Source organism: Microtus oregoni, unplaced genomic scaffold (genome assembly GCF_018167655.1).
Source record: "Microtus oregoni isolate MIOR12 unplaced genomic scaffold, Mior012 000016F_ref0000370, whole genome shotgun sequence".
Lineage (NCBI taxonomy): Eukaryota > Metazoa > Chordata > Mammalia > Rodentia > Cricetidae > Microtus > Microtus oregoni.
The window spans coordinates 17951987-17972256 of NW_024543075.1; the positions used below are offsets into that span (position 1 = coordinate 17951987).

The 20270-nt window shown below is 52.0% G+C and overlaps 1 protein-coding gene across 3 annotated transcripts; it reads right to left on the minus strand.

The window, feature by feature from the left end:
• Positions 1-228: 228 nt before the first annotated feature.
• On the minus strand, positions 229-20244 carry Sez6l2 (seizure related 6 homolog like 2). 3 transcript variants are annotated; one of them, XM_041666127.1, is made up of 18 exons: positions 19565-20244; positions 18592-18723; positions 17655-17774; positions 17193-17332; positions 16788-16989; positions 12273-12458; positions 11507-11675; positions 10783-10946; positions 8662-8862; positions 7857-7995; positions 7319-7515; positions 7038-7232; positions 3946-4137; positions 3658-3849; positions 3156-3194; positions 2869-2986; positions 2657-2753; positions 229-781 (listed from the first exon to the last, which is right to left on the minus strand). In XM_041666127.1, exons 1-18 carry the CDS (start codon positions 19641-19643, stop codon positions 752-754), a joined length of 2592 nt encoding a protein of 863 aa, XP_041522061.1. In that variant the 5' UTR covers positions 19644-20244; the 3' UTR covers positions 229-751. The 3 variants fall into 3 exon arrangements, with proteins under 3 accessions (XP_041522061.1, XP_041522059.1, XP_041522060.1); XM_041666125.1 differs by having other exon boundaries at positions 17655-17954; XM_041666126.1 differs by lacking the exon at positions 3156-3194 and having other exon boundaries at positions 17655-17954.
• Positions 20245-20270: the final 26 nt, after the last annotated feature.

The following is a 20270-nucleotide window of genomic DNA, read 5'->3' on the forward strand; positions in this document are numbered from 1 at the left end:
CTACGTAGGCCAGGTCAATCTGCCTGCCTCTGCCTCCCAAGAGCTGGGACTAACAATGCTCACCATCATCCCGGGTATAACCCAGGCCTTTGGACTCCAGGCCAACACATGGGACACTGCCCAGTTTTGGACTTCCATTTTCCTCCAGAGAACTTTTGTTTCCCCAAACCCACTCTAAGAGGGCTCCCCACCACTTGCCCCAACACTTTCCCAGACTCACCAGCTCAGTTACAAGTGGCAACTTTCTGTTTATTGCTCAAAAACGAACTCAGAAGCAAAGAAAGGTGGAGAGAGAGTGGGCGAGGAGACACAGGGAAGGGATGGGACTTGGCCCACCACTTCCTCCATCCTCACCCTCTAGGTCCAGCAGTGGCCGGACATCTGGGGGTAGGTAGGGAGCCTTCATGGCCATGGGGATGGTAGTACTAGGGGACAGTTCTTGAGTGGGGCCCTGGGCTAGAGAGGCCCCAGGAATTGCAAGGGGCTGAGTTCCCTTCCCTGGGTCCAGAAGTCAGTAGGATCAGGGGGACAGAAGGCCCCTTGTTTGGCAACTAAGAAGAGGCGGCTTTGGGCGGCAGGATGCTGGTTTATTTACTGTAGGGTCTCCAGGGCCATCAAAGCCCCCTCATGGGACGGGAAGACTATTTACACAGCAGGGGGAGGGAGCCAGAGACCAGGTCCTATGTTCCTCACTGCCCAGAATGGCAAGAGAATGGGGCGGTCCTGGGTCCTGCAGACTTAGACTCGGGGTTCAGATGGAGACTTCGTACTCCCGTGTATCCTGAAGACAGAAGAGCAGATAAACTGGAGTGAGTGGGAGGTGAAGAGGCACCCACAAGGAGGGGCAAGACATAATATCTGAGCTGAGACGGGTGGTACCAACCTGTAATTCCAGCTACTAGGGAGAAGGAGGCAAGAAGAGGACAATTCAAGACAGGCCTGAGCTACAGCAGTTCCAGGTCAGACTGGATCATTTAAACACTTTCTCAGAAATCAGAGAGGATTGGAGAGCTCGGCATGATGATACATGCATTTAGTCCCAGCACTTGGAGGTAGAGGCAGGGGGGCAGTGTCTGAACTTGAGGCCAGCCTGGTCTACATAGAGTTCCAGATTTGCCAGGGCTACATAGAGAGACCCTTGTCTCAGAATAAAAGAGGGTGAGAGGGGCTGGAGAGATGTCTCAGAGGTTAAGGGCACTGACTGCTCTTCCTGAGGTCCTGAGTTCAATTCCCAGCAACCACATGGTGGCTCACAACCATCTGTAATGAGACCTGGTGCCCTCTCTGGCGAGTAGGCATATATGAAGACAGAACACTGTATACATAATAAATAAAAATATTTAAAAAAAAAAAGAGGGTGAGACACTAGCGATGCCTCCCAATGCCTAGAGCCTGCTGACGGCTCACAAGACACTAATCTCCAGTACCACACACACAGAAAGACCATGTTATTCTGAGACAGGGTGTCTCTGTATAGTCCTGGATGTCTTGGAACTCTCTAGGTAGATCAGGTTGGCTCCAAACTCAGAGATCGGCCTGCTTCTGCCTCTAGATTAAAGTCGTTGAGCCACCATGTCCAGCAAGACCTTCATACTTAATATGGGGAGCTGGAGAGATGGCTACTCTTTCAGAGGACCTAGGTTGGGTCCACAGCATTCACATGGTGGCTCACAACTGTCTGCAACTCCTGTTCCATGGGGTCTGACGCCCTCTAGACTCTGAGGGCACTTCATGTACTTACTGTAGACAGGCAAGCATAAAACAATTTTATTTATTTATTTATTTATTTATTTATTTATTTATTTTTGATACAGGGTTTCTCTGTGTAGCTCTGACTGTCTTAGAATTCACTCTGTAGACCAGGCTGACTTTGAACTCACAGAGACATACCTGCCTCTGCCTCCCAAGTTCTGGGATTAAAGGTGTATGCCACCACTACTGGCTACAATTTAAAATTTTTTAGATTTTTTTTTCTTTTTTTCCTTTATTTATTAGGTTTTTTGAGACAAGATGTCTCTGTATGTAGCTCTGGCAATCCTGGAACTCACTTTGTAGACCAGTAGACCAGGCTGGCCTCAAACTCAGAGAGCTCTCCCTGCCTCTGTCCAAGTGCTGGGATTAAAGGCATGCACCACCGCAGCCCAGCCAGAAAATGTTTTCTAGTAAAGATTCCAAGTCAAGCTTGGTGGTGCACATTTTAATCTCAGCACTCAGGACATAGAGGCAGGCAGATCTCTGAGTGTTCCAGGCCAGCCAGGGCTACATAGTAAACCCTGTCTCCTCCCCCCGCCCAAAAGAGAGAGAACCCAGGGTTAAATTTAGCTAATAGATATGTTTGGTTTCTCCAATAGTACCGTACGATGACAGAAAGGCATTTCTGAAATGCCTGGAACAGGGGGAGGATCTGGAGACTGGGCCTAAGTGCCCACTGTGGATTTGAGCTGCATCCTGCAGACAGGCTCTGGTCCTCCACTTAGCTACAGACCTCACCATCCCCTATTGCCCCCACACAGCTTGCTTTGACCGTCGTCATAACTTCTCTAGGCAACTGAGTCTGAAATTTTCCAAAGAGATCACGGAGACTTTGAGAGAAGATTATAAAGTCCTGGGGGGAGACAGAGAACTGTGGCTTTCCCAGCGGAGGGGAGGGACTCACCCCAGCTTCATACAGTGGGTTGCTAAAGTCTGACTCCACGGTGATGGGACTGTAGGAGTGGGAACCAGAGAAACCGAAAAGCGATTTTCCTTGCAGCCTGGGAAAGGGAGAGGACAGCGGGCTTATGGTGTGAGTCCACGAACCCCTTTCCCTGACTCCCAGGTATGACCCCTGCCCTGGCCAAAGGTCAGGGTCACAGGTAGGGTACTTACTTGGTGTAGTAGATGTAAACGCCAATGCCAAGGACAATGACCAAACCTAGGGGCAACAGGATGGCCAGAGCAAGGTTCCCACCCTCCAGCTGCCGTGATGGGTCTGTAGTCTGGGTCACTGGGGAGGGAGGAAGAGTAGCAAATGAGGGAAGGCTGGACCCACTCCTGGGCTCTCCCAGCCTCCTGCCCTGGGTCCTGAACCCTCTGGGGCCTGGCCTCCTGCCCCCAGCCTCGACCTTGCCCTCCCAACCTGGCCAGGCCTGGTCTCCACCTGTGCCCTCACTGACCTTCCAGTTTTCGGTTGTCCAGGAGCTCCTCATAGGCCACTGCAGGGAGAGGAGGGGGAGGGGGGACGGGGTCTGAGCCAGGGAGGGAAGGAGACTGGGGAGAGGGCGGAAGCCCGGTGCGGCTGGGCTGCACAGCCTGGGTCTCTACCCTCTGTTCGGTCTATACTTGTCTTTCCCTGTGTGTGTAGAGGCCATGGCGATTGGTGGGCCAGGGCCTGTCCTCCTCTTCCAAACCCACTCAAGGTTCAAGGTTCCTAGAGAGTCTATTTCTCACTGATAGCAGAACCGAGGCCTTTGTGGAGAGGCAAAGGGGCTTCTATACCAAGGCCCCCGCTACATCCCTCAGATCTCCCCGGGTTTTCCGGTCCTGGCTGTAAAAATGAGCCCACACATTAGGGTACTCGGCAGTCAGCCATTGGTCTTGAGCTTTCTACCCAACTCTTCTATCTCACGCCACTCCCCAGAAACCGATATGCCCCTTCTGCCCTGTTCGCCCAGGCACCTTTGCAGAGGGGGGGCTGGCTGGTCCACTGAGAGGGGTGACCGGGCACACAGGTGATGGTGACCTCGCCGATGAGCTCAAAGCCCTCGTAACAGAAGAAACGCAGAGACTCGCCGGCTTGGTAGTGATGCTTGTACAGTGTCTGGTAGCCGTTCTCGGGGACACCGGGGTTCAGGCACGGCTCGTACTTTACTGCAGGGAGTACCGGGCCACACAGCTGCTTAGAAACTGGGCAGGGCCAGTCTGGGTTCCCCGGTCTTCCCTTCCTGGGGTGTCCCCCAAACTTACAGGCGCATTTGGGGACTCGATCGCTCCACTTGGGTGTTCCTGTGTCCCGGCTGTAGCAGGTGAGCACAGCTGCCCCTTCCAGGCTGTACCCTGGCAGACAGCGATACTGGACATGGGAGCCGACTGGGAAACCGGCATCTGAGGCCGTCCGGTGGCCATTGGTGATCTCGCCAGGGTCAGCACAAGTCATAACTGGCGATAGAAGGGAAAGTTAGGGGAAGCGAGGGTCTTAGGGCATTGCCTGGAAATGGGGCTGATAGAGGCCTGAGCTTCCAGCCATCTCCTCAGGACCATCCTGTCCTCCTCCCACCAATTCCTTAGTGTGAGTCAGAAGACTTCAGAGTCAATGGATTTGCCAAATTGGTGGTGCAATGCTCTAATTCCAGCACCCTGGGACTAAAGGAAGAAATGTGAACTCCAAACCTGCCTGACCTAAACAAGTTTCAGAACGGGCGGGATACCCTTGGCTACAAAATGAGATGGGGGTGGGAGTGGGGTCAGTGTGTTTTATATATCTTCCCCTCCTCCCCTTTTTTTTTTTTTTTGTTTTTGTTTTTGTTTTTCGACACAGGGTTTCTCTGTGTAACAGTCCTAGCTGTTCTGGAACTAGCTCTTGTAGACCAGGCTGGCCTCGAACTCAGAGATTCACTTGCCTCTGCCTCCCAAGTGTATGTTTCATTTGAAAGCAGGACGAATGGGGCAAACTCAGACCCTTGTCATCGGATTAATTCAAAGTATTTAACTGTTATATTAGAGCACACACACTGAAACCCAGCATGGCCCTAGCATGGCAGACCACCGTTCTGAACATCTGGCATCCCCCACATGCGCACGGTGCCTAGCCCGCTGTACCCATATACACTGCCTGCACCTTCATTCCCAGTGATGCTGGAGAAGGGCGTAGTCACGGCCTCTGCGAATGTGACTCTATGTGTGCTCCTGGATGTGCTTGTGGAGTCGGGCTAATGGTTAGTGTCTCCTACAGCTTTCCGAGCCTGGCGCTCTCCTTCAGCTGAACTGGGGTTGCAAACAAGTGTGCCTGGCTTTTATGTGGGTTTAGGGGATCGGGCTCAGGTCCTGATGCTTGTGTAGCATCTGAACTATCTCTCCAACTCCATGGCCTTTGACTCCCATAAACCTGTGCTAAGCAGCCTAATAGATATTTAATCCTGATTATCCAGAGAGATCAATGTCACAGCCATCGCTCTTGTGGCCCAGGGCTTGGCGCTCGGCCAGGCTGGAACCTGTCAAGATCATAGTCATGGAACAGTAGATAGATCCTGAGACTTGAGTCTCAACTCAGCATCAGACTCAGTGTAGCCTGGGCAACTTTCCAAGGCCAGCCTTGGTTAGATAACCTGATGGCTCGGCTCACTCAGGTCCACTTAGGTCCACGGGTCTGTGAGTCCTCCCGGGGATGAGGTGCAGTGTCTGTCTGTGAGTCCTCCCGGGGACGAGGTGTAGTGTCTGTCTGTGAGTCCTCCCGGGGACGAGGTGTAGTGTCTGTCTGTGAGTCCTCCCGGGGATGAGGTGCAGTGTCTGTCTGTGAGTCCTCCTGGGGATGAGGTGCAGTGTCTGTCTGTGAGTCCTCCTGGGGATGAGGTGCAGTGTCTGTCTGTGAGTCCTCCCGGGGATGAGGTGCCACGTCCACTACACAGTGTTCCTTGTTTCCAGTCCAAACCTGGCTTTCTGAAATTCCTCCCCACTCATCCCACCATCGTTTCCTTTTCCCGGGCCATTTGCAAGAACTACAGTGGTGGCGCACACCTTTAATCCCAGCACTGAGGAGGCAGAAACAGGCGGATCTTTGAGTCCATGGTCAGCCTGGTTTACAGAGCGAGTTTCAGGACAGCCAAGGTACACAGAGAAACCCTGTCTTGAAAATGAAAAAACAAAACAAACAAACAAAAAACCATCCTACCATCAATATTTGTGTCATTTTCTCCAAATTCAGGGGACAAGACACTACTTCTTTCTGTTGTTTGCTTTATTTTATTTTTTTTTTGAGATGGTTCTTGCTGAAATTAACCCTGTAGCTGGCCTTAAACTCATGGAAATTCTTTTGCTTCTGCTCCCGAGTGCTGGGCATGCAGAGACAGCTCTGTATATATATATATATATATTTGTCTGTTTTACTTGTTTTGTTTACCAAGTAAGTATTTTGCTATGCCCCTAGTCCTAGGGCTTTTCAGACAGGGATAGCTTTAAACTCATAATTATTCTGCCTCAGCTTCCCAAGTGTGAGGATTACAAGTGTGTGCCACTATGCCTAGCCTTTTTAAAAGATAAATAAACAAAGCCTCCAAGCTCCTGCAAAGATCATAGCAAAATAATAGTAATAATGACATTCCTCTGAAGTAAATCTGTCTCATTCCTGGGTGAATGAAGCCATAATCTTGCTACAAAGCTGCTGCATGCACATGCTCAGAGCTGTGACAACTATTGTCACGCTCCAGGCGCTGTGTGAAACGCTGCCTCTGCTCTGTACAGTCCCCTGCGCCCACCTCATTCACAGGAGAGCCGAAGCTCAGAGATGTTAAGCACTCTACCCCAGGCTGTGCCTTGGTTACCACTGTGTAACAAGCCTAGCTGCTATTTATCTCTCTCCCTCCCATGTCTGAAACCCTTCAGGGTAGGAAAGAGAAAAAACTGGTCCTATAACCACAACCCATCCAGGCTTCGACAACTGCATTAAAGCAGATCAAATCCACTGACAAGCCTTGGTTCTAACAGAGTGAGAGTTTGGGGGTGTCTAGAGGAGAGCTAAGAGTTGATGGGACAGAACCAGGGGCAATTTGGTGAAACCTGATAGGGGTGGAAGGGGCTTGGGCCATGATGAAAAGTAGATTGAGCACAGGATGAAAGCTGTCTGAACTAAAGGCAGGACACACGTGTGTGTGTGTGTGTGTGTGTGTGTGTGTGTGTGTGTGTGTGTAGCAATTTCAAGGCATTGAATGTGATGGGACCTAAAGGACATAGAGGTTAGGACTAAAGACCCAGGCAGGATTCAGGGCGAAGGGATGGCATTCAGTAGGGACAGGGAGGAGCCAAGTCTGAGCGGAAGGACTGGCTTGGGGCGGGGCTCTACTCACTCTTTTGGCAGGCAGGTGGAGCGGCGCTCCAGGACAGATCCCATTGGCAAGTGAGGATGTCTGATCCCAGGAGTTCGTAGCCAGGCTCGCACTGGTAAGTGAGCACTGTGCCCCGGATAAGGTCCCCGTGGGATGCCGTCCTCCAACCCCACTCAGGAGGTGGCAGCTCGGGACATGTATCATTCCTTGGGACTTCTGCAGTGAAGATGGAGTGCACTTCCAGTCTCCGAGGGCCCCTTCCTGCCAGACCCCTGGCCATCCAGAGCCCTCGCCTTCCATACCTTTGAAATGTAATACGAAGCCCTGGCCTAGACCCGGATTTGGGGGCCCAGGGGGCGCCTGAAACTGCAGAGTGAGATCGGGTCCGGAGGAGAGGAGGCGGCGGCGCGGTTGAGGTCCCCGCAGCTGGGCCAGGACTCGAGCGCTGGGACCGTCCCCATCAAACAATGTCAGCATATCCCCTTCGCGAACATTCAAGCTGCAGTGAAAGGGGTCAGAGAATTAGGAAAACTACGACTAGCCCATCATCCGGTTCTGCCCAATCCCCAACTCGCTCTTAACCAGCCCGCCTCTGAATTCCTCTCTCTCAATGTTGACCAGTTTAGGGTTCCAGAGGTGAGTTTGAGTTATTCTCCAATTCCTTTAAACCCGGGTCTCCCACCTCTGTCCTACACCCACTTGGTGTCTTCTTTCTGAACCCCAATGTTCCCACAGAGATCCGTATGAACTCAGAAGAGCCAGTTGGGCTCTGAGTGCATTGTCTCACACACCTGATGGAGCCCAGCACCCATCGCCCCAAGCTATGCGGCCCTAACATACATTTCAACTTGGAGCAAGATGCGCTTCTCTTCCTGGACGTGCAGGCCCCACACGCAGTCCTGGCCAGGGCTATAGCTCTGGGGCCAGTCGGGAGAGAGGACCACACCAGCCGGCTCGGACAGCTCTCCTCCACACATGGCTAGGGAAGAGGTGTCAGGTTCAGGACCCATGCAGGCATGCGAACATTCGCCATAGTCCCCATGGAGCTCAGTGATGTGCATGAGGCCATCTCCACAGGCTTTTTTCTGTGAAGATTTCTTGTCATATCTAGGTTTTACTACCACTGTTTTTCCAGCCCTGCCCTTAATTAACCCTGTCCACTTTCCAGCTTACTCGCCAAACCACGACTCAACCCAATCCAGTTGTAGCTCTAGAAGCCTTTTGGGTCTGAGCCTGAATTCATAATAAGCCCAGCAATTACTTCCCCAAGAAAGCAGCCTCCGAAGGGCAGAGCTTTGCCCAGGCTTTGGGTTTGGTTTTTGTTTCATAACTGTTATTTTTCAATTTATCATTTATTTATTTATTTATTTTATCACTGTTTTGCCTGTAGGTTTGTCTGTGTGAGGGTGTTGGATCCTGCAGTCACAGACAGCTGTGAGCTGCCATGTGGGTGCTAGGAATTGAACCTGGGTTCTCTGGAAGAGCAGTTCGTGCTCTTAACCACTGATCCATCTCCCCAGACCACCTTTGGATTTATTAGGTCTTAATGTTCACTCAGATCTCCTTCACAATTGCCTTCCAGAGGTCCCAGCTTCAGAGGCAGGCAGTCTGTAGGCTGAAGGACTCTGAAATGTAGAAGACTCACCTTTACAGGCTGGTTCTGTGTCATTCCAGTGGGGTTCTGTGGGATCCACACATTCGATCGCATTGGGGGGCCCTGGCGGCTCCAGAGCATATCCTGGGAGGCACGAGAAGGTGGCCAGTGCCCCAGGGCGGTACTCGGGGTCTGTGGTAGTCACGTTGCCATGTGCCAGGAAAGGGGCGAAGCAGCGATCCTCCTCAAAGGCTAGAGAGAGTTGGTCATGAAAGGTAAGCATTAGGACAGGCTCAGGGACCTCATATTGGGCACTTGGGCTGAATTTGGGTGTTGGTCAGCCCTACATGAGCTTTTCTTGAGGTAGTGGTCTCACTATATAGCTCAGGCCGACCTTGACTTTGAGATCGTCCTGCCTCAGCCTTCCAAGTGGCTGGGCCCATGCACCTTTGCCAATAGCAATGACCACCATTCCACAGATCAGGACTAGTCAGACAAAAAGCCACCAGCCCAAGGTCACCAGGAGGCAACTACAGAGCCAGAGCTATAATCCTGAAGGGTTAGTTCTCATCCACAGACATCTGGCTTTGGAAACAGCAAGGGGCCTGCAGAGGGGTGTTTCTGGAGAACTGGCTTGCGTGGGTGTGTTCTAGCCTCAGAAATAACAGTTGGATTGCGATCATGCACACTGTCGCTAGAATCCCAAACTGCAGCTAGTGCAGAAGCTGCTCAGCTATTCCTGAGGACCAAACTGGCACAAATGAACATCTCTAGAGCACTTTTTTCTGCCCATGCAATTGTGTCTTATCTACAAAACCACCTACGATGCGGGGGGTGGGGGAGAAAACCTGAAGCTCATAGCACAGCAGTGCCCACCCCCCTCGCCCCTGGGAGGTAGATTGGGATTCTCACCAAAGGCAGAAAGCTCTTAGCACTTCCAGACCCCATCAGGGGCTGGGGGTCTGCAGATTCACTGTTATATTTCCTAACTTGATGAGGTATCATGTGTCAATCCTGCCCACTTATCGGGGCCCAGTGCCAATTCCACTTACTTGTAACCCATTCAAAACCATGCCCTTTTAATCTGTGAGCATTTCCTTCCCATTGCCACTCCTTCTCTCTGTCTTTCCAAGATGTGGTTTCTCTATGTAGCCCTGGCTCTCCTGAAACTCACTCTATAGACCAGGCTGGCCCTAAGCTCAGAGATCTGACTGTCTCTGCCTCCCAAGTGCGGGATTAATTAAAGACACACACCACCACTGCCCTCTGGTCCATTGCCTGCCTATTGCTATTGCTTTTATACATACTCAGCCACGCTGTTTCTCAAATGCATCATTGCCCGTTCCCCCGAGCTGTTCTCCACCTTCTTCTCTCTAGTCATCTGCTTAACCTCCGTCCTGGAAGGCCACACCCAATGCCTCTTCTCCCATCATCACCGATTCCTTCTCAACCATCCAACACCATTCTTCTTCCTTCTGGTCACAACTTATTTTCTCTCTCTCTCTCTCTCTCTCTCTCTCTCTGAGACAGTGTTTCTCTGTAGCTTTGGAGCCTGTCCTGGAACTCATTCTGTAGATCAGGCTGGCCTCAAACTCACAGAGATCTGCCTGTCTCTGCTTCCAGAGTACTGGGATTAAAGGTGTGAGCCACCACCACCCGGCAACTGCTCTCCTATTTTTATTAGTGCCTTCCCTACTTCTAGTACACGAGGCTTAGTTGGAACCAAGCAGAGATAGCCATGCCATGCAGATCTGCCATATTCCCTGACTTAGTTGAACTTAATCAAGTCGATAAGAACCTTTTCTGGAATTGTTGCCAAAGCTCTCCTGAGCATTTCCTCTCTCTGATGGCGTTAATAGTCTGTAAGTCTGTAGTCAGATTCACCACACTGGGAAAGCCTGCATGGGAATGAATTCACTGAACAGTAAGGAACTGAGAGACAGGTAATTGTCGGCCTGGCTGTATGCTCGATCCAGCCATATCTGAAACTTAATCAGAGGAGACTACTTGGAATGAGCTGGTGTCCCTGTGAAGGGATCCCTGTCAGGTGTCGGGAACCAAACACAGAGGCGATCATGGAGGGAGGATGTGCTGACTATTCCTAGTGGGTCCTAGTGGGAGGGGGAGGGAAAGGTGTGGGGGTTGGGCACAGCCAGGAAATGAGACCTTTACCTTCATATCGGAGGCTGAGCAGCAGGGGATTGGCTGGTGTCTCTGAAAGCAGTTCTACGTAGAGGGACTGGGCATCACTGATGAGACCACGCTCAGGGACATCATCCATGTCAGAGTCATAAATCACGGGGGACAGGGGACTTCCCCCCGAGCGCACCATCAGCCTGGGATGAACAGAAGGACGGTAGGTGCTTTTCTGCCCTGGAAGCCGCCATCCTGCCTGTCCTCCTGGCCACCTTTAAGCTGTTGTTATGTTAGCATATGCTGACCCACGCCATGCACTCTGCTAAGACCCAGCACATTTTATCTTGTTTGATCCTTACAAGGACTCTGAGCAGACGCCATTGTCACCCCTCCCTTTATAGATGAGCTCCAGAGACACAGAAAGACTTGGTGCTCAGCCTGACAGCACACTCTGAAGCAGCAGAGAAGACTGAGGAAAATGATAGCACACACTTTTATAGCACTTATCTTGCCCTAGGAAGCACTTCAATTATTTTACATATCTTAATGCGTTTATTAATTAAGCCTTTGGAAGGGGGCTCTTATCTCCACTCTACCAATGAGAGAGAACTGAGGTACAATGAGGTGCTCTGGCCCATCTAAATCTGCATAGAGTTGCACACTCTGGAGTTGACACAAGGGTCCATCCAGTGTCACCTGACTCTCTGCTGTCCCAGCTTTCCCAAGGCAGGGACCTCCATCCCAAAGCCCAGATCCTCACCGGTCATTGTCCTCATCCAGAGAGACTCTCTCAAAATGCAGGTGTAGCCGGCGTCCCTCAGCTGCTTCAATGACCCAGCGGCAGGTAAGGTTGGGCCCTGCGGCTCCCCCAGGCTCAGGGGATACAATGCGACCCAGTGTGGCATTGTGGATGGTGCCCCCACAAGATGCTGTGGGCAGAGAAGGAGTAGGAAAGTTTCAGTCCTCTTCTCAGGCTCAGTGCTAGCGCCTGAGGTCTACTGGCCAGGGATGGCCTTTGTCCCGTGTATTTAGCAGAGGGACAGGACCTTCTCCAACTACTATCTAACCTGAAATAGAACCCTATGCGTGGAAATCCTGGTAAAATGAAGCCTCCCAAAAGGTGGGCACTTTGAGACAGGGAGCCTCAAAACTGAAACTCTCAGACAAGAAGTTAGGAATCCCCGGATGGAGTGCACTTTATCCTTGGTGGAGGCCGCAGGATGAAGACTTAAGGACCAAGATCTGCCAACCAGGAACCCAAACATGATCCACTAGAGTGGAATCTCCAACGGCAGGGCATCGAGAGTGGTAACAGGATGGCAAGCACAAACTGGGCATTCCAAGATGAAGCCCAGACAAGACTGGAGATTCCCTAAGGATGGAGACCCTCGTGGTGGAGCACTCTGGGGAAGACACCGTGATGGGACTCTGCAGCTAGAAACTTCTTCAGTATGGCTTCTCCTCAGAGATGGAGACTCCCCAGCTCAGTCCCCCTCCCCCAGGACAGAAGTGTGCACAAGACTCACCTATGCAGCTCGGGGGTTCACCAGTCCAGGCTGGCCGTGTACCATTGAGGCAGATAAGCGTCTCCTCACCCTGCAGCTGGTATCCCGAGTCACAGTGGAAGGTGGCAGTGCCCCCAGGATGCAGATCCGTCACACTCACATCCCCGTGGGCTGGCCGGGGTGGGAAGCCGCAGCTCAGAAGGTACGCTGCACGGGTCAAGGAAGAGGAAGAGGGGCTGCGGTCTCACAGCCATTCCCTGGTGCTCTGCAAAAGCCCCCCTGCTCCCAGGGGGCAAACAGGCTCATTGCTGGGGTGCACGCTGGGGAAAACAAACTCCTGACACTGGCTCCCTGCCTCAGGGACATCAACAGTGCTCACTCTGGTCTTTGTGATTTGCCCCCTTTGGTCCTTCTTTTTAATAGGTAAACATTATTTTAGAAACCAGTCTTACTGGCTGTTTGACTTCAAGCAAATCAGCAGACCACCCTGAAACGCTATCAGCACTAATAATAAATGGCATCTGTGAGATGGTTCAAGTTCCGAGTCAACTTACACAGTTTTAGAGGTAGGCAGAGAGGGCATGACCCACTTTCTTTCTTGTTTGCTTGTTTGTTTTCCGAGACAGGGTTTCTCTGTGTAACTTTGGAGCCTGTCCTGAAACTCACTCTGTCGACCAGGCTGGCCTCGAACTCCAGAGATCCACCTGCCTCTGCCTCCTGAGTGCTGGGATTAAAGGCATGCACCACGATGGCCCAGCCATGACCCTCTTTCTAGGAGAGGATGCTGAGCTGTGTCCCCCCCCCCCATGCTTATGCTCTGCGCTGTTTTCTTTCACAAACCTTGTATGGAGGTGCAGCCAGTTTTCAGTCAGGCCAGCCCTGACTGAGCCCGCTGATGGAGCAGTGACTCTGTCTCCTTGAGAAGCTGATGTATCTCTTGCACTGAGAACTATGGAACTTCTTTTTCTGCACCTACTTCCTGTACCTCAAGTTAGGACAACAATGACCTGCCCGTCCACACGCAGGTCACTCCGCCCTCTCATAATCTCTCCCTGGTGTCGTATCCCCTCTACACATCCTTCACAGATATATTGCTTGCTTCTCTCTCAAAGCCTCTTGAGGTTATTTTTGGGGGCTGGGTGGGGTTGTTTGGTTTTGAAACAAGGTCTTGTTATGTAGCCCAGGTTAACTTCAGTTTCTCAGTCCTGCTATCTCTGCCTTCACAAACCTGTACCACCATGCAAGGCCGTGCCTTGGAGGTGCAATCCGGCTCTACACAGCAGAAGGCTTTGGCTTCCCTGACTGTGAAGCCTTCAGTGATTCTGTCAGAGACCTATCCCTTCCGTATTCCAAAAGTCTTCAAGCATTTATCTGGCTGGGCTGTGGGGCAGACAGGAGTAAAACAAACCCATACCTTGCCTTTCCATGGACCCTCGACTGCTAAGACGAGCACATATAAAACATCCATCCAAAACCCAGCAAGTTCGGTAAATGCCAGCCCTCTGTGGCCAACAGAGCCAACTCCGAATGCTCTACCTTGGTATTCTAGTCCCTTCCCCTGCCAGGTCAAGCCCAGTCCTTAAGACAGTGCTCAGCTCCTGAGCCCAAATGTCCTACAGGATGGCCGGTCTTACTATGGCACACAGTCTGCCCCCCTTTCCTTCTGGTGACGCTAGAGAAATGTTCCACCATGAACTATACCCCCAGCCCTTGGGATTTTTGTTTTGTTTTTGAGAGCGGGACTGACTATGTAGCCCTGGCTAGCCTGGAACTCTTGACATAGACCAGGCTGATCTTGAACTCACAGAGACCCACCTGCCTCCGCCTCCTGAGTGCAGGGATTACAGGCGTGCACCACCGACACTTAGCTACCCTTTGATTTTTTTTTTTTGAGACAAGATCTCACTATGTAGTCTAGGCTAGCTTTGAACTCTTGTACCTCCTACCTCAGCATTCAGAGCGCTAGAATTACATGTATGTACCACCACAGACAGACTACCTCCATATCTTTTGCTCACACTTGTGCTTCTACATGCAAGAATTTTTGGCCTCTTTTTGATCTTTCAAAGAGTAATTTGAGTACCACGCCTTCTGAGAAGCCTTCATGACCTTCCCTGCTCCCATAAGGTCTTGCCTGTGTTCAAGTCTACATATGTAATTTTCTCTTCTTTTTTTTTTTTTTTTTTTTTTTGAGACAGGGTTTCTCCTGAGTTTTGGAGACTGTCCTGGAACTAGCTCTTATAGACCAGGTTGGCTCCAAACTCAAAGAGATCCGCCTGCCTCTGCCTCCTGTGTGCTGGAATTAAAGGCATGCGCCATCATAGCCCGAAGATATGTATTATCTTATCATGTTACCTATTTTCTGTTATCACTATGAGACGGAAGCAATGACTGAGCAGGTTGATCTCACATGGGAAGGGGTGTCTCCCACCAATAATAATAATTCATATCAGTAAGGATTGGCCTGAAATCTAAACAAAAACTTTAAATGCAGGGTTGGGGGTGTAACTCATTTGGTAACACCTAGTTCTGAATTAACAAGGCCTATAACCCCAGCCCTGGGGAGGTAAAGGTAGGAGAATCAAAAGTTTGAGGCTATCCTTGGCTACATAGTGAGTTCCAGGCCAGCCTAACTTACCCATGACTCAGTCTCAAAACAAACAAAACAAAACGAGCAAAGGATCCCCCACCCAAGGATCCGCCACCCAAGGGTCCCCCACCCAAGGGGACTCACACAGTCGTCCCTACCCTCCTTTTAGGAAGGAGCGTAGGGCAGGGACTTGGGCAGCTGATTTCTGACTCTGCCAGCTGTCTCAGAAAGCCCTGTGACCTCAAATCTTTTCCCTCCCCTGAGAGATGGAGCTGACTTGGTCCTCTCTGGGTTACTGTGAGCAGCAGTGGTTGGGGGAGGACTTTGCACACGGGCAAGCTTGCTGGGCTGTGCTCTAACGTGAAGCCACAGTTAGAGCAGGTTGAGAAAGGCTTAAGTAGTGCCTCGGTCTTAAAGATGCCTGCAGGAGCCGCAAATAAGGGAAGACCAGGGCAGGTAATGAAGTCCCTTTACGCAATAGCCCTGCTCCCCTCCATGTTCCACTTAGCCCGAGAGTCCTAGTTTTGATGCCCTAGGGAAATGGCTGCTTAAAGGAGCCAGTGAGTAGCTGTTTTTCCCCATCTGATGTCTAGTCCTTGACTCCCAAGGCAGACGTGGCTTTGCCTCCAACAACCAGGTCCCTGGCACCAAGTACAAACATCAGCTCACTGGTCTCTCCGATAGGCCTGATGGTGGGAGCTTCTGCCTGGCACAATTTACCCTCAGAGCCTGAGGAAGGGGTATATACTGCAACCAGGATAATACACACAAGGAATCTGGGAAGGAGGAAGAAGTACATGAAACCAAGTGGCAGGGGCTCCTGTCTCTGAAGAGCACACGGAGGGACCTTGGAGAAGACAGCCACGTCTGGAACGGGGATATTGGCTGAGTCCCTTAGGTCATGCTCATATATGTGTGCTAGAATGTGCATGTGCACTGTGAGAGGGTTCCCACACACGCGCACACAGGATAGAATAGGTACATGTATAGCTTGTCTGTGTCTGGGTGCATGAAACACCCTCCCCGCTTCCTGCTCTAGAAATCGGGAGTTGCCAAAATTACAAACCTAAGAGTGTCCATTTTCTGCTGGTGCTGTTTCAACTGTCCACCTCTCCTTTGCAGAGGACACCCTGCCTGTCTCCCTTCACTGCCGTCTCTGCTTTGACTGTGGTGGCACTGGCTGACATCTCTGAGAGTTGACTGTGTTCCAGACACTGTTTTAAATGCTCCACAGGTACTAACTCATTTACTCTTCCTAGTAACCCTTCATAATAAGTATTACAGCTTCTGGTTTTCAGATGGAGCCTCGAGGCACAGAAAGGTAAAGAAACTAGCCCAGGCCACACAGTGCAGACAATTCTACCTTCCATGCTGAAGTGCTTCACCCTTCAAAGGGTCACATTTCTCTCCTCTCTGGGACTCAGAATGTGCATCTCCGTCCATTAGACTGTTGCTTCTTTCTCTTCCTTCCTTCCACCCTTCCCCTGGCCAGCTCACCCTGGAGGTCTCCTCTTAGTCATCACCTCCCCCAAGAAGCCATTCCTACATTCCCCAGAAAAAGCTCGGTCCCTTTTGATACCTGCTCCTCTTGCCTGAGTTTCCTCACAATCCTTATCTCTGACACAACCATTCTGATTATTTATGTTTCTACCCAGATCCTCAGCTCCTTAAAAATAGACTTTTATTCATTCTGCTCCCCAAGGCTAAAGCAGAGCCTGGTATGAAGTAAGCACTCAGTAAAAAGTCATTGAACCAAATAAATAAATTGCTACTTGGATCCATGACTGTGTGAGAAAACAGACACGCATGCCTTTTGAGGGTCCCGCCCACATAGGGTCCCAAGCAGGAGGAAGATGCTCTCAGTCCCCTGACTTAGAAGGGCCCTGAAGATGCCTTCTCTACCCTATGTGGCTCTTGTCCCTCTAGTGGCACTTCAGACTCCTCACCCTGATAGTGAATCCTGAAGCCATTGCCCCTTGGGACCCGGGGACTCTGGAAATGCAGAAGCAGCCGGTTTGTTGGGCTCCGAAGGACCTGTCCTTCTCCTAGCATGGAGGAATTAGCCAAGAGTCTGGGGGCCAGGCCTGGGGATCCCCCACCAGCCAGCACCAGGAGCTCCTCCTCTTGAGACAGGTTGAGTGTCTGCACCTAAAGAAGCCAGAAACAGGTAGGCCAGGGCAAATTAGCAGGGGAGGGGTTAGCATGACAGCCTAAGCCCCCATCCTCTGGGAAAACCACCCAAGTTGCAGAACTCTAGAAGAGTTTTCGAGATAATCTGGCTCAGAAAATAGCTTCACACTCCCCAGGCCAGACTTAGGCACACTCAGTGGGCAGACACCAAAGAAAATTACCTGAATCTCAATGCCATAGCCAGGGTAGACATGGATGCTGTAGGTGCAGTCTAGGGGTTCCATAGAGCGGCTGGCACTGCTCCCCAAGTCCGGAGACTCCACGAACCCTTCCCCCTCAGAGATGTTGTTATTGCACAGAACTAGAGAGAGAGAAGTGACTTGGACTGAGAAGTCCTGCGTACTTGCCCTCCTGGGGGGGCCAACCATCTTCAGTGGTCGCCTGTATCCCCCAGCACCCTCTCCATCCTTACCCAGTTCTCGCTTGCTACCCCCTCCCTGAGACTTTCCTTCCCCCACTACAGTACAGACAGATGGAAGCCCATGAGCCCATGGACATTAATACTGGTCTTTTGTCACCACTAACCACAAGCCCTTTCCTACCGGTACCTAAAGCTCCTTCTCCCACACAATCCCCCCATCCATCCCCACATGGGGGCTTCCATGCCCTTTCCATCGCCTCACCTGGGCTAGTGACAGTAGTGGTGACAGTTGTTGTGGTGATGATGGTGGTTGTGGTTTCCTCCTCTCCTCCCTCGGGCCTGAGGGGTGGGACTGGAGAGGCGGAGCCGGGCGGGGGCGGGGCTGTAGTTCCAGGGGGCGGGGTCAGCAGTTCTGGCGCGGTGGGGCCTGCCCCCCTGACCCCCTTAGGGGTGACAGCTGTCGTCAGAGGCCCTGTCCCTGGCTCAGTGGCACGTGGCAGGGAGGGCGCTGCAAGAGTCTGGCCGGCTGGAGGGGTGGCTAGTGTGGGGTCTGGGTCAGATCCTGAGATAGTTTGAGGGTAGTCAGAGCACAGGAGCAGCAAATTGGCCCATGGGGGTGGGGAAATGGCTTAGAATGAAATGGGAACCCCAAAGCCTCCCCACAAGGTAAAGGCCCCCATTTATTTCTTACCCACTCAGGCTCCCCACATTCTCTCAAGATTTTGCAAAGCTCCCTTTCTTTTTCCACCACAGCCTCGACAGCCCCCTTGAGCATCTCCCCACCCCCAGATCTGGCTCTCTCCTGCCTACCCCTTCCTCTCATCTCCGTCTTGTTCTCTCTGGAGCCTTCTTCTGCTTAGTATTCTTATTGCTTTCTGCTTTTATGAGCGATCCTCAATCAACTGCTGGTTGTACATTGCTCTTTTTCTCCCCATTTTTGTGACTCTGGCTCTCTGAACTCACATATCTCTACACATACATGACCTTCTCTTGACTGTCCATTATTCTGTCCCTGTCTCTGGTTCTATCTAGGGACAGTTTTGACTCTTTCTTCTCTTGCCTGCCCCTGAATTTCATTGGCTTCCTAGGGGGTCTTTCTCTCTCTGAACTCTCTACCTGACTTTCCTCTACCAGGCACCCCATCTGCCGGAGGCATCATCATCTCTCCTTCTACTTTTATGCCACTTTGGGGGCCTCACCCGGCAAGAGGCCGATCTCTGGGCCCTTCTGCAGCAAAGCTCCATGGAGCAGGTCAGCCAGGTCCTCAGAGGCCACAGTGGGAGTCTCACTTCCAGGTTCTGGGATCATCTCATCCTCCTTCAGGGGCAGACCTAGGAGGTGAAGTCTTATGAGCCTCTCTCTCCATTCCCCTACATCCCCCTTCCTCGGTAGAGATATTTCCCAGAGCACTTCTTAGTGGACACTCGGAGGGTCTTAGACTGGGCTGAGAGCCAAGATCAGAAGAGAAGCTCCAATCTACCCTCTCCCTCATGCAGCCCCTGCTCCCAGTCTCTGGGTCTTCAGTAGGAGCCTTAGTTACTACTAACCCTGGACAGCTCTAGCGGAATGTGGGAGCCCTGCCTTTGGGACTGCTTCCTATTCTCCCCGGTGAAGCCTTCCCCAACCCCAGAACTCGGAGGAGAGTCTGACAGCACCTCCCAGACCTTCCCTCCGCAGTGCCAGCTTTCTCTCTGGGTTTCTGCCTCTGCAGACTCCCCCCCCCCCCCCCCCCGTCTCTGTTGCCTTCTCTAGAGTCGGGTTGGGGATCACAGTGCAGTCAGGGATTGAATATCCCTGCTTGTGTTCATCTTTGTCCATATGTCCAAGAACATTTGTGTGTGTATCGCCTGGCATCTCTCCCAGCACCTCCATCTCCCACCCAGGTACCCTGGCTGCTTCTACCGCCTCCGCAGACATCCACCCAACTTCCCCTAGCTCTTCTTCCTGGATTTAACCCCTAAGATACAACTAAAAGCTCTCCTTATTCATTCCCCCATCTCCTTAATATTAGGAGTTCAAGGGCTCCATGTACCAGTCAGAAAGCCTTGGCTTGCCCCTTCCCAGTCAACTGTGCCCCTCCCCTCCCCCACAAGACCAGAAGACTCAATACGTTCAGAGAAAGGTGGAGGACCCCTCAGGGCCTTCCCAGGGCCCACCCCCACATGTCCTTACCCTCAATCCAGGCACAGCTCAGCAGAATTAGGAACAGCAGCTGGGAAGGCGGTGGGTGCTGGGCCTTGGGAGTCCCCATGGCGACTCCCCCTAATCTCTTTCCTCTGTAGCTCTTCTGAATAACCTAGTTGCCACTTTCCTTCCGCGCCCTTTCCCTTTAATTTTGTTTTCCTGCTAAGGGTGAGCAAAGGAAGACAATTTTTCTCCCTTTGGGATGGAGGAGCAGAACTGGCCTAGGGGTTGCCTGGAGTCCGCCCCCTTTAGCTCAATCTTTATCCTTGGCTCTCCGATCTACGGCAAAGGGGGGCGCGGCTCCCTCTGCGGGGGGTGGGGCCGAGAGGGCCGAAGGTTATCCCCTTGTTCGGGCGCTTGGGTCCATCGGGATGGATAGCTAGCCAGCGGGGGGAAATGGGAAGGGAAAGGCAGCTTCCGGAGGCCCAGGGTGGGCTTGAGGATCCAGAGGGTCCTTACGGGGTTCTAACGGGGCTTGTCGGGGAGAGGAAGAGGGAAGGGGTTGCGGAACCAGGGATGCCAAAGCTCGGCCACTGGAGCTGCGGGAGGGAGAAGCTGAGAAAGGTGTCAAGCCCACGTCAGATCCTGGGGACGGGCGAAGGGAGGGGCCTGGGATTTATTCGCCGAAGAGGGAGGAGGAGGAAGTGCAGATGGAGGAAGGAAGGATCCCGAGCCAGGACCGTAATCTGCACTC

Coding starts and splice junctions, on each gene's coding strand:
- Sez6l2 (XM_041666125.1), bottom strand. CDS start 19,643: ATGGGGACTCCCAAGGCCCAGCACCCACCGCCTTCCCAGCTGCTGTTC. Junction 7,233..7,318: donor CTTCGTATTACATTTCAAAG/GTATGGAAGGCG, acceptor TCTTCACTGCAG/AAGTCCCAAGGAATGATACA. Junction 2,987..3,155: donor GGACAACCGAAAACTGGAAG/GTCAGTGAGGGC, acceptor CTCCCTCCCCAG/TGACCCAGACTACAGACCCA.